The sequence below is a fragment of the Neovison vison genome, chromosome 6 (genome assembly GCF_020171115.1).
Source record: "Neovison vison isolate M4711 chromosome 6, ASM_NN_V1, whole genome shotgun sequence".
Lineage (NCBI taxonomy): Eukaryota > Metazoa > Chordata > Mammalia > Carnivora > Mustelidae > Neogale > Neogale vison.
The window spans coordinates 159,437,350-159,454,530 of record NC_058096.1 but is presented as its reverse complement, the minus strand read 5'-3'; the positions used below and the strand labels follow the sequence as shown (position 1 = coordinate 159,454,530).

The 17,181-nt window shown below is 39.2% G+C and overlaps 1 protein-coding gene across 22 annotated transcripts in view; it reads left to right on the top strand.

Moving 5' to 3' along the window:
* ARPP21 (cAMP regulated phosphoprotein 21) overlaps nt 1–17,181 on the top strand; it is a 153,035-nt gene that overhangs the window by 32,077 nt on the left and 103,777 nt on the right. For 16 of the 22 annotated variants that reach the window (XM_044252753.1, XM_044252752.1, XM_044252750.1 and 13 more), the window contains exons 1-6: nt 8,593–8,652; nt 8,788–8,961; nt 10,705–10,871; nt 11,880–11,921; nt 12,682–12,768; nt 16,760–16,904. In XM_044252753.1, coding sequence (XP_044108688.1) covers nt 10,743–10,871; nt 11,880–11,921; nt 12,682–12,768; nt 16,760–16,904 — 403 coding nt within the window. In that variant the 5' untranslated portion in view covers nt 8,593–8,652; nt 8,788–8,961; nt 10,705–10,742. Of the gene's footprint in view, nt 1–7,110; nt 7,306–8,592; nt 8,704–8,787; nt 8,962–10,704; nt 10,872–11,879; nt 11,922–12,681; nt 12,769–16,759; nt 16,905–17,181 lie in introns of those variants that run through there. The other 6 variants (XM_044252737.1, XM_044252736.1, XM_044252738.1 and 3 more) reach the window with 4 other exon arrangements.

The window sequence follows — 17,181 nt, the reverse complement described above, 5'->3', positions numbered from 1 at the left end:
GCTTTCACTATGTCATTTTATGTAACACTATGTTCGGCAGTAGAGAGGAGAGAAAAACACAGCAAAAAAAATCAAAAGGCTCTAGCGTTCAAGAAGGGGCAGAGCTGGTACATGCCATGGAGGGAGAACCCCTTCCTCTTGGTGGAGTGAGCAGCGCCGCACCTGACGTCGGTGCCACTGCCATCTGACAGGGGCGGTGACCGGTGAGGGAGGGCTTTATAGGGCGCCGATCCTTGTATCTACTAGTTCCCTTAAGACTCTTGTCAGAATTATCCTTTGAGAACAGAAGACCCTGAGAAAACCTTAAGTGTCTGGTTAGCAGTGCCCTATGTCGTTTGTGTCATATGCTTTAGTCGGCTAGATTGCTTTGCTCTTAAATCTCCTGGTCTGTTGAATTCTCTAGCTAGATTGGCAGCTTCCTCAAGGCCGGCACCATGTCTTTCCTTTCTCTAGTATTCTATCCAGAAGGTCATGGAATGTTCCATGCAGTACATGCTCCATAAATAAGCTCCCACTCTCTCTCCGATGCAAAAGCCCACTATCAGAGCCTTCTTGAGACCCATGTGTTCAGAAACATCATGGTTTTGCCTTTTGACCTTTTAGTGGATGTTGGGGGTTTTCCCTTAGCCCTTACCACATGGATTTGCAGGTCTCTGAGTGATTAGATGCCTTGGCTTTCAGGTGGAGAAACCAGAAACCAGAACAGTCCCCCGGCCACCACTGATGAGACTGCAGAGAGAGGTTGGGCACTTCCTTTGCTTCCCCAAGTGCCAGGCATCCTTCTCAGCTCTGAAGTTAATACAGAGCTAGGCTGAAACTGGCAGAAATCCCTGCCATGGTGCGACTTAGGGAATAGTGGGGGAAGAGAAATTTTTAAGGACTTGATTCAAATACGGACCCTCCTCAAGGAATGACTCATTTGCATTTTGAAGACCCTGTGGATTCAGTGGTTGAGGGAGTCAACAGCCAGTTGACTACGCACTTAAGAGACAGGACAAGAAGGCAGCTTTCTGTCCTCCCTACTATAGGCGAGCAACGAATGGTGCCGTTGATAGGAAGATGAAATGTCATAAGCCATGGAAAATAGTCTAAAATTATCTATGTTGAAGTGAACCCTCAAGAAAAGCATTTGTTGGTGTGGTGGTTGAATCCTGTTGAAAGAGCTTGCTGTCACTATGCTAATGTACAATCAAAGCCCGGAGAGCTACCCTCCCCATAAGCAGAAATTCCCTTTGTGCCTGTGTCTCCTGAAATTCCCCACGCTGTACTTGGGATGGCAGCATACATCCGTTTCTGCTAACATCTCTCCCTCCTGCGTCTCTCCCTCCCTTTTGGGAATAGAGCACGCCCCCTGCAGTCAGAGACCCTTAAGTCCCTTAGGACATTTTGGTGTTTTATTTTGGGGAAGAACCCTTTGATTTCTTTTCTCCCTTGGAAAACCTTTTCATTCTTCTGTTGTGGGCTGGGAAGGGTGGGGTGCAGAGGAGGCAGCGCTGAGGTCATGGGCGGGTAATTTAAACTCCTATGTTAATTCTTTTGATTAGGCTTGGTAAGGATGTTAGCTAATGATAATTCTGAAAAAGGCAACATTAGGTGTGAAATATCCATAATCTATGGCACCAGATACTACACACTGATATAAGGGAAAATAAAGATATCATTGTGATGAAAACCTCTTATTTTTCCTAATTTGCATTTGGGAAAAACATGAATTTTATGGTCCTTTCAAACACCCAACAGAGTAACAATTAATCAATTTATCTTTGCTTTTATTCATTTTATCTACATGTCTCTTCCTTTCTTCTCTCCTGCAAGAAAGGTTTTAATAACTCAAACATTTAGCTCCCACTCTGCCACCTATCACTGAGTCACATTTGTTAAGTTTCATTGTTTTTGAAGTGACAGTTGCTTCTTTCACTTCTTGTAGGAATGAAGGAGAAGAGTTCATGTCAGATGTGCTGAATAAAATTAATACTTCTCTCCTCCCTTTTTTTGAAATGCCTGTTCTCCTCATGCTAAATTTTTATCATTTTGAATCTTTTAAGCCAGAGTTGAAAATACGTGTTTTGTGACAACTACTTGCTCCGTTTCAAGGTGTCTCCAGTACAATAACTGAAAACAGATAATGGGTTATTTTCTTAGTATCAAGATCCTCCAAAAGAGGACATTTTTAAACACTGTGTTGAACTGAACTGAATTTAGGATCTGGAAGTTTGAATACCTGTGAGTATAATAACACCCAAGCAAAAGTACCATTTCTGTTGGTCACCCCCCAGTCCCTGAAATAATATTGTCCATTGTTGATCACAGTACAATGATATTGAAAGAAATGTTTAGGGTGAGTGTGTAAGTCAGTGGGATTCCTGGAAGTTCTAATTACTTAGGAACATTTTGGTTCTGGCAGAAAGAAAAAAGAATTGTTTTAGTTATACTTGGAATTACAAGGCAACTACCCAACTCTGAGATCTTGATTTTTTTGCCTGAAGATCAGGGAGACATTCATTTCTAAAGGTTACATGTGCTCTGGCACCAGTATAGATTCTAATTAATTGTTCCACATTAAAAATTTATAATGCCTTCCTGCAAACCCCCGGCACACTTTGTCTGGGAATCCTGCAGGCATGTGATTTCCTGTATGGCTTCTGGAAAGATGGGTACTGTGAGTTCTACAAGTAGAAGGAGGAAATTGGGCAGATAGCTAGCAGATAACTTTAGGTCATTCTGATAATTATGGTTTATGGGCTTTTAGGATTTTAAAAGAGAAAGGCTGAGAAAAATGTCTAGAAAACCACATAGATCCATGTGACATTAAGAATAAAATTTGAAAAGAAACCCATACATCATCAGACAATACATTTGTGCAATTTCTGTGCAGTATTTATGGTTCTTGTGAGAGGAGGGAAGACAGTGGTCTCAGGGAAAACAATGTGTTGATCCCTCTTGCACTATCCTGGAAATTAATTGCATAGATTAGGTGAGCTCGGTCTAGATTTCTAAGAGAGTTATCATTAGGGGAACACAGGGTATTAAAAGAAGCTCTGATCCCCAATCAAAATGACAATGTTTTTGACCCCACTCTGTCACTATATGTTTGTGAATCTCGTCCAGTTTACTGGATGTAATGTCAGCTAGATTGGCTCATGCCAAGGGTCTTTGGAATGCTGTGGCTCTCTGGATACTTGCACATTTTTTTCTTTAAAATCATACCTGGCTGGAGGCAGATGATACTACCTTGTAATGGATAAATCCTTCTTAGACTCTAAGAGGAGACAGGGCATAAAGGTGGTGATTAGCTGGTATGGTTCATGAAAGTTGAGACTATTTAAAATTTCCAAGAATAGTCCCAGTCCTAGGAGTCACACCATCAAACCCATATCATCCTCAATACTTTCTTAGAGTCTTGGCTTATTTTCAATTTTGGTAGCAGGTCTATTAGCCCTTTTCTCTGTGGCATTGATTTTGGGTCAGAAAATTCTCCTTTTCAACAATAAAAAAAAAATGAGCCAGTGACATGACAAGCTCCTACTGACCAGCTAGCTGCTTTGTTACTTCCGGCTCTGGCATCCAGATTATTGACAGCCTCATGTTTACACTGTGCGAAGAATGTGCCTGGAATTGTCTTTTTCAGTTAGGAACAGTGTCTGTTACCATGTGTGGGGGAGAGCACGTTGACCACACACACACAGTAATTCTGGTAGAGGTGTAGTAGAAAGTTCTCTGAATGACACACCCTAACTTCTCTATTCTTGAATATGTCCACATTGGATAAAATAAATTGGATAGCAAAGCTTATCTTGCCAAAGACAAGACTGCTAACATGATGATAAGAATGATGATGGTTCCATTTACGGGGTATCTGTATGAGTCCAGTACAAACCTGGGCAGGTTATTTGCACAGAACTTGTCTTTACATGTACATGTTACTGATATATCAGAAGAAATTTGTAAAGTAGAATGACAGTCCCTTCTCTTGTACTACCATTTTTTGCCTTTAATATCTTTGTATGTATATTAATTTGTTTCCTTATGATTTATATCATATTCAGGGAGAAAAAGTTTTTGTAGGTTCTTTTTTATTGTGATAAAATATACAGAATTTGATATTTCTCACTTTAGTCTTTCCTTAATGTACAATTCAGCGGCATTAAATACGTTTACAGTGTTGCATAACCATCATCACATCTATACCCATAACTTTTCATCATTCCCCAAAAAACCTCTGTACTAATTAAATAACAACTTCTTTCTTCCTTACCTACAACCCCTGGAAATATCTACTTGGTTTTTATGGGCTGGCCTATTCTAGGTACTTCAAATAAGTAGAAGCATACGATATTTGTTCTGCATCTGGCTCATAATATTTTCATAGTCCATCCATGTTGTAGCACATATCTGGATTCTGTTCCTTTCTAAGGCTGAGTAATATCCCTCACTATCCCCCATGTACGTAGTGCATTTTGTTCATCCATTCACCTGTTGATAGACACTTGGGTTGTTTTCAAACTTTTGGCTGTTATATATAGTTTTGCCATGAAAACAGGTATACAAATATCTGTTCAAGTCCCTGCTTTCAATCCTTTTGGATATACATCTAGGAGTTGGAAGTACTGTACTGGATCATATGGTGGTTCTATGTTTAAAAAGAGAGGTTCTTTTTTTTTTTTTTTCCTTAGTTCTAAATTTTGGAGAAAGACCAAGGCTAATTTCTCTTTCTCTGAATTTTTATTCATTTAAGCATTTGAAAATAGCTATGATGTCCTTTCTAAGTGTCCTCTTGTCTAAGCCAAAAATTCCAAGTGATGTAACCTGTTTTTTTAGAACCTAAATGTAAGATCTTCTCTCAACCCCAGCAACATTTCATGTCATTACTTTCATCAATTACTTCATGCTATTGGGATATCCAAATAACTTATTCTGGGATCCAGTGTATTAGACACTTTTCCCAAGTTTATGTTTCCTAACTCTGGGATACACTGAGAAAACATCTAAGAATTATAAAAGCAAAAGTCTTTTTCCACTTCATGAAAAATCACAAAGGGGATGGTGAAGATAAAATTACATAATCCATCTTTAAAATTTCTCATGTGGATCCATTAGAGGTATTCAACTTTTATTTTGTATTATTAGAAAAAGTGCTTTGTTGACATTATATTAGTTGACTTGAATATCATGTCACAAGGTAGAAGATCCTTTCACAGAGCAGAGAGGTTCCATAAGACTTGCTATAAAAACGAGGAATGGAAACTTGGCTTTTTTCTGTTGGCTGTTTTCACTGAGCTCAGAACTCTCTTGTTTTAAAGGTGCTTGTGATTATTGTGGGGCTGTTTTTATGACCAAAACTGTGACATCAGTTATTTCCATTACTAGGATTCTGCTAAATGTTTATCTAAATTATGTTTGTGCCTAGTTTATTACACTTACTAAAGAAGAAAAAGTGATATTCTACATATGATATGCTACATGTTTATAAGCTGCCTAGCTCCTAAAACTCAAATAAGAATATTCATGCAAAATGTTTATGTCCCTAGTATGAAAATTCCTTTTCTTAAATATCCCCCTAGGTTCTTTCAAAACAGTTTTCTAGTTATTTTGGCATTTGCTAGGTTAACTCAAGAATCTTACAAAATGCCTATACGTTGACCAAAGAGTTTAATTAGAGGGTACAGCACCCGGTTGACCTTTTCTTGTATTGAAGAAGAAAATTTTCTTTGGGAAATTAAAGTTATGTGAAAATGTGTTATTGATGTTTTATTGCCCTGGAAAGATGCTAGCCTGTACAGTCTGTTCATCTCATGATTGATCTCATTTCTGAAAGGATCATATTCCAATTACATTATTTTTTTACTCTTTAAACTTAATTTTACATACTCAGAATATTTTTAAGCATTAGCAGAATAACTGTTTTGATAATAGGATGTGCCTTTAGTTTCTAAGGTGTCACAGTTTTCAAAAACCCACCCAGTCCATTGACAAATCAGTAATATTCCTACAATTTGTAAGTGGCGTACATTTGCAGAACTTTTACTAGTTAGAAAGAAAGAAAGAAAGAAAGAGCAATACATTAGGGTAGAAACTATCATTCGAATAAATGTTGATTGGATCATTTCATCATACATTACCTGTATTGATTTGGGATAAGTAATCTTATCATTCTGTGTTAGTTTTTAGTAAAAGGGTTATGAAGAAAGTGACTAATAAAGCTACCTTCCCGATTTGCTAATAGAATTCAACTTTGATTTCCCATTTTAGATATCCCCTAAGAGCTAAATCACTCCTGGAATTTGAATCTAATCCTGAGCTTTCTCCAAGTGCCCGCCCAGTGATTGAGCCTTGCTCTCCTTTCCCTGGCTTTCTCATCCCACCACCCCACAATTGCTACTGTTTTCAATTGTGAAGTAAGCTCAAGAAGAAACAACCTAAATATAATGAGAAGTGGTAGTGATTTTCCTCATTTTCCTCATGGAAAACAGTTGACAGCCCTCTTGATCAATTTCCTGTAGCTTGTTTTGCAAGCAATTGACTGCCTTTGGTGAACACTATCCCTTAAGTTATGGTTACAATATTGTTACCACTGAAAGATAGTAATTTTATTTTGTTCCTTTGTATAGGGTCTTCTTTTGCTCCTTCCACCCTTCCCACTCTAACAGTTGAAAGTTGGCCAGCATCTCCATTAATCAAATGCTAGACAAAAGATATTTGTCAAAAATAGTTTTGTTTTTTTTGTGAAAATGGGAAAAATTTGAACAGATAAAGATTAAATAGCAGTGCAGGAGTCGGGTAGTTTGGCGGACAGAAAGCTAGAGTAGTGTTGATTCCCTGGCACGGATTTCTTAGCAAAGAGAACAATTTTAATCAGTTACAAAAATATTTGTGATCCATATGTTCCTTTCTGCTCATTCCCATATGCCCGTATTCCCTTTTATCTCGGTGGAAGATGACTTTATGATTCAGGCATGCAAGAATAAAATACCTCGCTGACTTTAGAGCTCAGTGCTATTTCAAAACGTGTCCCGGTAATTACGCACACACATGTATCTAGGCTGTTCACGCTTTGGGTTGGTTACGTGAATATCAGTTTGTTCTTCCTTTTTCTTCATGGAAAGAATTATATCTTGCATCCACCTACTGGGGCTGGAATAACACATCGAAGGCTTAGATTTGAAAACTGCGTTTGCTCTTCACCTGCTGGATTAAATGCCACTGTACAAATATGAGGAACAGAGCACAGAAGACAAAAAGATTGCGGTGATCGTTGATAACTTCATTTTTTTTGGGAAAAGGAAAACAGAACCCAAAAAGCATGTGGTAATTCCATCCATCACTGGTGCCTATTCTGAGACATATTAGATGATGGGCTGGTTACTTAAATAGATCCTAATTTTAAGACATGCTGACTTTTGGTTAATATCGAGTGTTAGTCGTAGTAGCCATGGTGAAACTAGTCAAAAAGGGAAAATTAAAATGACTGTTGATTAGCGATCCATTTTTGTCCTCAATGCATGTTCGCTTGGCTCTCGTAGTTAGCTGTATAATGTCTAACAACCAAAGAAACGTATTGTATAGCCAAACTGGCCATTCTGATAACACATGAATAAGTCTAGAAATTATTGACTGTCTTCGTGATCACATTTTCAACAGTTGTTTCTCCCTTGCACAACAAATGGTGTTGTAATCCAATATGTTGTTAATATAGCCACAGCAAAATTCCGTCGAGGAGCCGGCTGTGCTCATTTAAACTTGGGAAGGGGGCAGCAAGGTTGAGGCTGGGAGTGTTTTTCAACTTCAGACAAAATAACTGAGATGCAGTTAGCGTTTGCAAAGATGGGTGTGTTCTGGGAGAGGTGTGCATGCTGCTGGATTTAGCAGGTATGCCCCAGAGTTGCAGCAGAAGGGAGAGACACCGCTTGGTTTTGGCAAATATTATTAGGAATCCGTCTCTGTGTTTGCATTCAAGCTGTCTTTGCCGCTGCTCCTGTAGGAGTTGTGAGAAAACGAAAGTGCACATTATAGCCTGGATTGTTTTCAACCGGCTCAAAGTTTGCAAATCTGTTGAATCCCTCTGACAGTCTTTCTGTGCTGTCAAGCAGAATGCCCAGCTGGTGGAGGCACTCCTGATAGAGAAGGAGAGGAATGGGGAGACCGTGTTCACTGCCCAAGGAGAATATTAGGAATTCTTTCCAAACTGTAAGCGGGGAGGAGAAAGCTCTTTCAGCCATGCCGTTGTGAAAGTTTCCTTTTTCCCTTTTTCTTTTTCCACTTTCATAGGTAATGCCCATTAAATCAAAATCTTTGAATACGCTTCATTAGGATAACTTTCCTAAAGAAAGGAGTCTCGGAAACAGCATTAAAGTATATTATATTAACCTATAATTAAAACAAAGTCTTTGGTTAAAAATGAGGCAAGACTTTTAGCTCATAGGTGATCTGGATTATCATTGAGGCAAACACACAGGCTTGGTTCTTTTTTTTTTTTTCTTTTTCTTTTTTTTTTAATATAAAGTGCAAGATTTCACTAAAAAAGGTTAAAATTGAAGTGAGTAATCTTCGGTGCATAATGCAATTGTTAATTTTAGCTCCCTGCGTGGGTGCCGCTCTGACTTGAACAGCCGGGCTGTAGCCTTCATTAGAGAAGAAGCAGGCAGCCCGAGACAGGTGGGGCTGGATCAAGCTGTGAACGTGATTTGCTGGAAGCTGGTCATTAGTGTTAGAAATCTGGTCTTATTTATTTGGTCCTTCACCCTACCATGACTATTCAATTATTATTATTGACTTTTCATCTTTTTTCAGGTTGACGATGTGTCAAACTGTGTAAGGGAATCGCATGGCGATGGGCATTCCGAACTGTTAATGGGGACATGGGACTCCAGTTGTCTCTGATCACTTGTGTGGATTTTCCTGGTGTAGAACGACAGAAGCCGCTAGTAAGTCGCCAAGACCTACGGCAGGAATTCTGCACGAAAGGTAAAGGCCTTGTTGTCCAGCTGTCATCTCGTCTATATTTTGTTATCCTATAAATGTGCCTGTTCGCATAGAAGAGGTCATTCAGTGTAACCAAAAAAGACAGGATCTAGAGCAGGGACTCAATTGGCTTGCAGTTTATAGAATTAGAGCTCAATTTGTTCATTCCATTTTAAATCTAGTCACAATCTGCTTTTCTATTGAAATGCTTTGAAGACCGAGTTAGGGCAACAGAAGTCCATCTCCTCCTCCTGCCCAGTATCTTGAGAAACAAGCTGTTTGCCATGCGAAACAGAACTGTTGTTAAGGACACACATAACCCTCCGAGTATCACTGAAATATGAGGAAACTATCTGAATACACTGGATGCATATCCTCAAATCGCCCCAAACTTAAAAGTAGTGCTCACCAGTAACTCACAGACCCAAGGCACCATTCTTTAGAAAACTCTTTTTTTTTCATTCCCATAATCCTTTGCCAAGTAAGCCTGTGTTTTTTAAAGATACCATTAGATACCATCTGTTCTTTCATGGTAGATCTTCGCAAATTTGCAACAGAAATCGCTGTGGTTTAGATTTTTCTCATGCTTCCCATATACAGTTGGAAATAAAGTTACTGAATTAGTAAACACTCCCAAAGAAACTTATCCCTGACTTGTCCAGTAATCATTACCATTTTAATGACTGGGAAGAGGGCAGTCATTGTTTGGGAATTTCTGTGGAAGAACTGACTTTCTAGGTCACACTGTGTTTCTTTTTCTTCTTCCTTTCTTCATTTTGTCTGTATTTCTTTCCTTTCTCCCCACCATTTCCCCTTCACATCTTAAAAAAAAAAAAAAAAAACTGAGGAGGAAGTAAATGCTAAATTATTCATGAATCTCATTTGACAGCATATCAGAAGGGGAAGTGTCAGGGGTTGTATGGAGGTAGGAAGAAAAAAATAATAACAGGCTTTAACTTTGAAAAGTCATTTCCAGCGTCTGTGTCGTAGTGTACTGTGGGTCTGGAGTAGCGGGTTTCGGTGGCTATAGCTTCATTAGAACTGCTTGCCACAGACTGCCTTCCCAGGGTCTGTGTAACACCAGCAACTGCCAGGAGCTCTGGAGAGCACTCTTGCTTTTAATAATGTAGCTGTCAGTTTGAAGCCTGGAAATGTTGGCCCTGAAAGGTTTATTGCCAAATTTAGATCTTATATTTATACTGAATTATTAGCTCTTAAATTGATTTTTGCCCCTACTTGTAGGGTACATGGTACTCCTTATGCCTCAGGAGAGCATGTCTGTGGGTTGAAACTTGCAGATAATTTTTGAATCATCTCAGACACACTGCAGAACACCAATCCCCCCTCTTGCCTCAGCAGTGGAGGGTCATCTCTCCTTGAGTTGGAGCAGTGCTCTCTTTTTCTTCTTCTTCCCCTTTGTGCCGGGGCTTAGGGACTGGTGGGCACGTGGGAGTTCTGTGTCTCCGTTTAAGATCTGTGGATCCATTTCAATGGCAAGGTGTATTGGCGAGAGTGCGTGTATGGATGCGGAGGGGGTGTGGATAAGGCGACTGAATCTGCCTTGTGCGTTTGCCTCCCGTTTGGGATTTGATCTGGCTTTCTTATTCGCCTTTCCTGTAAAATTGGCAGAGATGCCAGAGTTGCTCCTTTGAATTTGAATACAAAGGGAGAAATGAAATACCGTGAGAATAATTGGAAGTGCTTCACCGTGCACTGACTTTACGTTCTGACTTCTTAACCTTGCAGGGCATCACACCTTGTTATTTTAATTTGCGTCTGCGAGAATGTCTGAGCCAGGAGACCTAAGTCAGGCAGTAGTGGAGGAGGGCGGGACGGAGCAGGAATCGGCCACTCCAGAGAACGGGATTGTGAAATCCGAGAGTCTGGATGAAGAGGAGAAGCTGGAACTGCAGGTGAGCTTGGAAAGCTTGTCCGCTGCCCTAGCTCGCATCCTTGGGCACCGTTCCTCTCTTTCACATGCAGAGTACTTTGAACGTTTGTTTCCTTTCTCTTTTTTTCTTTCCCATTTAAGAGTTTGACTAGTAAATGAATAGGAAATCCATAAAGCCACTCCTCTCCTTTTCTAATTCTTAATCACATTTTTCCTGACCAAAAGAGGCTCTAAAATCCCTTGGAGATGAACAAAATCACCAGAGATCATGTTTAATGACTGAATTTGTGCACAGCATCTCCAGGGTGATTTCCAGACCACCTCAAGGAGCTTGTGAAGGTTTTCTCCCAGAGGCAGCTTTAGGCTAGCTGAGTTTTAAAAGTGGATTTGCTGTTCCAGGGAAAGCTTGAAGACCCAGCTCAAGACAGACAAAGAAAGACCTGAGCTCTGTGGACCTCTGAGGGCAGGCAAAGGTTCAATTCATATTAGAACAGACCTAAGCCCTAGAATTCACAGCCAGAGAGAGAGAGAGAGAAAGAGAGACAGAGACAGAGAAAACCCCAGAGAAGGGCAGGGGAGGGAATTGGGGGTGACTGATGGTACCAAAAAGGTGATATGATTAAATACACCATGATTTATGAGAGCAAGAGATTTGGGAGAAGGAAGACAAACTGTACTTGCAAATAGCTTGTATTGATTTTCTTTGAACCAAACTACAAAAGCGTTAACTCTTTTTATATTCCAGTGAACAAAGACAGATAACCACATAATGGCCAAAAGCCTTCAAGGTCAACTTCCCTGCCTCCCCCCTTCCCTCATAGCTGCTATAAGGAAAAGGAGCTAAGAGTTAGAAGGTCAAAAGTTTGGGGGAGCGAGGGATGGGGAACTTCTCCTCAATGGTTGTAATACCTTCTTGTTTCTATTGATTTCTGGACTCTAGTGACACTTCCTTTCTCTCTTTTTCACCCTCTCTCTCCTGGTTGTTGGTTTACTGTTTGTTTGTTTGTTTTGCTTTCTTTCTAACATACAGAGGCGGCTGGCAGCTCAGAATCAAGAAAGAAGAAAATCCAAGGTAGGGTTCTGGAGATTCCACATTGATCTGCTAACATGGATATCAGTAGCATACTTCCCATTGGGGTTAAAAGGTTTGTCACCAATTCAAAGGGTCCCATGTGGATCTTGGCTCTACTGGCCCTGTCCCCTCTTGTTGACACTTCTTGTCTTTCTCACTCTGTATGTTTTTCGGCTAGAGCATTTAGGGTTCACATAGCCGCAAATTTATGTACCTGATCCTGTTTTCAGAACTGCAGATTTGACGGTGCTTTACAAAATGAGTCGCTGCTTGTCTTGCTTACATTTTAAATAAAATCTGCAGTAGATGTGTGAGTCTTGCCAGTTGATTTCTCCCTTGAAGTAAACAGGTGCTGACGTTTAGGTCCCTTTCCTCATCCTAAACATCTTTTCAATCGGATCCCTCCCAAACTCAGTTTTGGTAGAAATTAATTTGTGTCATCTTTTTCTTTTTACATTTTCAGAAAATGGCAGCAATTCATTCTTTGTATGTTTCCGACGGGATGGGCAGAGTCTGCTTAAAGAGCCCCTTAAGTCCGTGCATTCACACTCTCCTCTGCCTGCATCCCCACCCACACAGGGATCTGAATCTTGGAGCCAGTGTAGACAGACAGCACTGAACAGCCAATTTGAAGTTCTCTTCTAGGAGGGATCCGGGTTTGGGAATGTCCTGGGCAGGTGGAGAGGAGTTGACAGCCAGAGAATGTTTTCTGTTTGTTGTCTTTATTTTCCTTGCATTGCCTTTTCTTTCCCCTCCCCAGTCAGGAGCAGGAAAAGGTAAACTGACTCGCAGTCTTGCTGTCTGTGAAGAATCAGCCCGACCAGGAGGTGAAAGTCTTCAGGATCAGGTATACCCCCTGTCATTTTCCTTAACTGCATGAATGGGATCTGTCTTTGTGTGCATGAGTAGAAATCCGGCATTACACAGTGTTTTGGGGGAGAAAAAAAAAATAAGCAAAGAAAGATGTAGTTTTCTGGCTTCATCCCCCACTTACGAGACATCCTAAACTAGCTTAACAGTTTGTCACAGAGTATTACGTTTGTTTTTTTCCAGACTCTCTGAAAACTGCAAATGGAAAGGAATTCAAAAGAATTTAGATTAAAAAAACTTTAAAAGTGAGCACAGTAGTGCTGCATTTCCTCAAAGGCTCTCTCTTGCTAAGACTGAACCAAATATAGTTCTAAGTATCCCGTCTCCTTCCTTATTGGAGATTCTTACCTCTCACTTCCCCAAAATGCACTTGCCTATAAGAAATACAACTCTTGGCTCTTAACTAAACTTTGGAAGTAGTGAATAAGGTGCATTGAGCTTTGCAGACGTATCTTTATGGCCTTTGGTCGAGATTCTGAATACTGAAAAAATTGTCCAGAAAGGAGTCTGAGGTGATGGTGAATTTCGTATTATTCAATTTATATGAATTTAATATTATTATATATCACTGTGGATCCTTCCACTTATTTTTGCTCTCAGCAAGACTACCATGGTCTGAAAAATCCAAATTCTGACAAAATCCTCCCGTGACCAACTGGGGACTTCATATCATATTTATTTTTGTTTGCCTTTTAGGCATTGTATTCGCTTTTATAAAACTAGTCTAGCCGCTGAAATTTTCCTTATTTTATCAGAAGCTGAGAGAAGTCAAGACAAAAGTAAAATGATTTATCTGAGCCCAGGGGAGAGAAAATTGATCAAGATATTATTTTTGTTTGGGCTTGTTTGCTTTCCTCTTTTTACTTTAATTGAAATACTCTAAATTCTCCTCCTGGATGCAGAGAGCATTGAGAGCACTTTCTTTAAAAGGACCAAAAATAAATACCTTATAGATTTTGTCCTATGAGTATTTTTTTTCCCCTAGCCTCATTTTCTTATCGTGCCAGTCATGTCGTAAGGCACGGACAGGCTATCTTTCTCTAGCCGTCACTATGTTTCATACACAAGCGTTATTTTCCTTGGGCTCTGAGAAATGTGTGGCTTTTCTTCAGCATTTTATTTGTGCTTCTATTTTTAATGGAGACGGAAAAGGGGGACTAATGCGACTCTCATGGCTTGTATTATTAAATGTTGATTGATGGCTTATAATGTACTATACAGGATATATGTTAACTCTGCGGAATGACAGACTCTGGGAGAAGTCATGCCCCAGTTGTCCCCCACTCCTAATACCAGGCAGAGGAGGACAGCCTTTATAGACTTAATCTGCTTTTCATCCCATTTGACAAGGTACCAGGAGGAAATTTTTTAAGAGGTCATCTGTATCATAGTGCCCGTCCTGGACCTAAGTAGTTTCTCCATACAGTTGGTGCAGAGAAATAAGATGCAGTCGGTGCTTTGTTCCTGCTGCTTTCACGCTCAGTGACCAAGACTAGCTGTGTAGGAGAGGATTAGAACTTGGGCTCCTCTCTTTGGACTTGCTGAGGGGTGGTGGGACCAGGCGGCCGATAGAAAATACCCAGGCACACATATTAGCGAGTGGGCATGCGACTTGTTAGAGAATAAAGAAGCAGACCTTTGAGCATATATGCAATGCCTTCATTAGGTACCACCGGCACTTACAAAATGTGGGAACTGAATCCCAGAGAACCCTGGCAGAAGGATACAGTATATGGATTGTATTGCTTCCCTAATATTTGTATATTCACAGTATTTGAAAACTGCCTTCATTTTCCTGTGTGGGAAAAACTCTTGCTACCTGTATTACTTGATCTCAGACCCATAGCTGATGATTCAGTCTGTCCTTCAGTTAAAGGAGTTTTGCTTTTCTAATGTTATACTATTTACTTACCAGTGTACTACTGTGACTTGAATCATTCTTTTATTGTTTGTTGTTGGATATAAACTTATCCTGTACCAATGTATTTATTAACACTTGTATTTTATTATTGAGCATATCAATAAAAATATTAAAAAATAACACATTGTTTTTTACCAACTCTATAGCACTTTTGTGTGTTCTTTCAGCACCATAATGTATATTTATGTATAGAAAAGATAGGTATTTTTCTGAGAATAGTAAATGTCCACACATGGCGTGAGTTTGTACTTTTTTTTCTTTTCTTTTCTTTTTTTTTCTGGTGGAAGATGTCTTTTAGCCTCTGCTCTTATATTTCTGCTGCAAGCCTCTTTGATTGTAGATTCAAACTGACAGAGGCTGGGTGATGCAAGAGGTTTTGAAGAAGCAATGAGACCACTCCGATGGGCTGGTGCCCTCAGTTTCCCCTCCTGATCAACTGCTGAATTGATGCTCGCCCCCCCCCACTGTATTCTCTGAACCAGAAATGCTGCAGCAATCTCCTTAGCAAAAGCAGAAACAAATCAAAACCTTAGAGTCTGCCCGAACCTTTGCAGACTAAAGACATTTCTGTCCCAAATCACATGACCAGAGAACCTATAGTCAAGTTACACCGTTTTACGTATTTTGCGTAAGTGCATCCCCAGCATGAACACGTGGATGTCAGGAAATCTGGCAAGGATAAATACTTGTCATGAGAACTTTATTTTGTCCTTTCTATCATATGTCTTTCCAGCCCTGGTGCCTTTTTATTCCAGCCTGGAGTTCACAACAGAGCCCCTCGTAAAAAAACGAACTTGGTTTCAGGGGACCTGTGTGATGCTTGTTAGATTAGCCATGTTTACCAAGAACCCTAAAAATCCTAGGATGGCCGTATTTGAGGAGGGAGGTTCAGGCATTGCTTTAGTCACATGTATAGGAGACTTAGTTGAGTTTTTAATGAGAAACACTATTAGTCATTGGGAATATTTTTTTAACATCATAAATTTTAATGTCTCTAGTAGAAAAAAGCTTTCCCATCAAATGATCTCTTACATAAGAGAAAGCAGGCTTAATGGCTTAATGTCAGTTCATTTGTCATAGTTTTTAATCATAGCATAGGTTTTTTTCATAAAACTTCTTTAAAAATACGATTTGGTTCATTCTTCTTCAAAACAGTGAACCTACTATCAATCACATGGCTGATATGTGAATTAAAACAAAATAATCTAGTGCAAAATAAATAAATACAAAATGGATCCAGTCCCAATACTGTAAATGGTCAGTAGCAAACCAAAGCATCAGTTCAAGACAATTTTACATTTTGGAAAGAATTGCCTGATAAAAAATTAAAATAATATTAAATATTTATATGTAATTGATGGGAAAATTTCTGAAAGACAGTGCTAATTCTAACCATGCATTATGATGACTTACTGATGGAGTTTGTGAACAAGGTGTGATCATCAGCCACACCTGGGATTCCTGCATTTAGATAGCTTGGTTTCTCTTAATAGTAGAAATTATTGTTGATGTGGTTCTAAAACAGACTTTTTATTGTAAATTGGCTATTAAGGCCTTTATGTCTGTTCTATCTGTAATTATGATTCGTAATACCTGTCTGTCTATGTTTGTGCAGATTTCTCCTTATAAGGAATTATAGAAAAGAACTCAGAAGGCTTTTTTTTTTTTTTTTCTTTTTTTGAGACATGGCAGTGGCTGTGACGCAAACTTACTGATAAGGAAATGTTTCCTAAGTGTTTAAAAATAAACCTGTAGAGAAAATAAGAGGTATGATCTAAGAGAAAGTAACTTGCTTAATGTTAATATTCATGAAGCCAAGTTTTAGTACTAGATGTTTCTCATGACCTCCCATTGACTTCTGAAGTTTAATTCACCTTAAAGGGCAATTATTTTTCTGACAGGTTTAATTTTTTTTTTAACCATTTAAGAAAAAAAAAAATCTGCTCCTGGCTTTCATTTTCCTGTACTTAATAACCTCTATGCAAAATGGAAACCAGACAGAGATTCTTAAATCTGGCCCTAAATTATTATATTTTTTCCCCAACAGGAATCAATTCATTTACAGCTTTCCAGTTTTCCCAGCCTGCAAGAGGATGATAAATCTAGGAAAGATGACTCAGAAAGAGAAAAAGAAAAGGATAAAAACAAAGATAAAACCTCTGAAAAACCCAAGATCAGAATGTTATCAAAAGGTGAATGTAAACATGTTTCCTTAACTTACTGAATTTGGACAGATAAATAGTCACACAGTACATCCTAGATTTACACACATGATCACCTGACACCAAACTCTGCATATACTTCTATGTGTGTGTGTGTGTGTGTGTGTGTGTGTGTAAAAGATGTTAACTCTATTTCCTTTCTGTTCATGCTGTCATTACTTGTGTATCCAGAAAGGTTAATTTTAGGATCACTAATCTCTTTGGATTTTTATTCAGGTCTTCCGTTTTCAATGATAAATTTGTACAA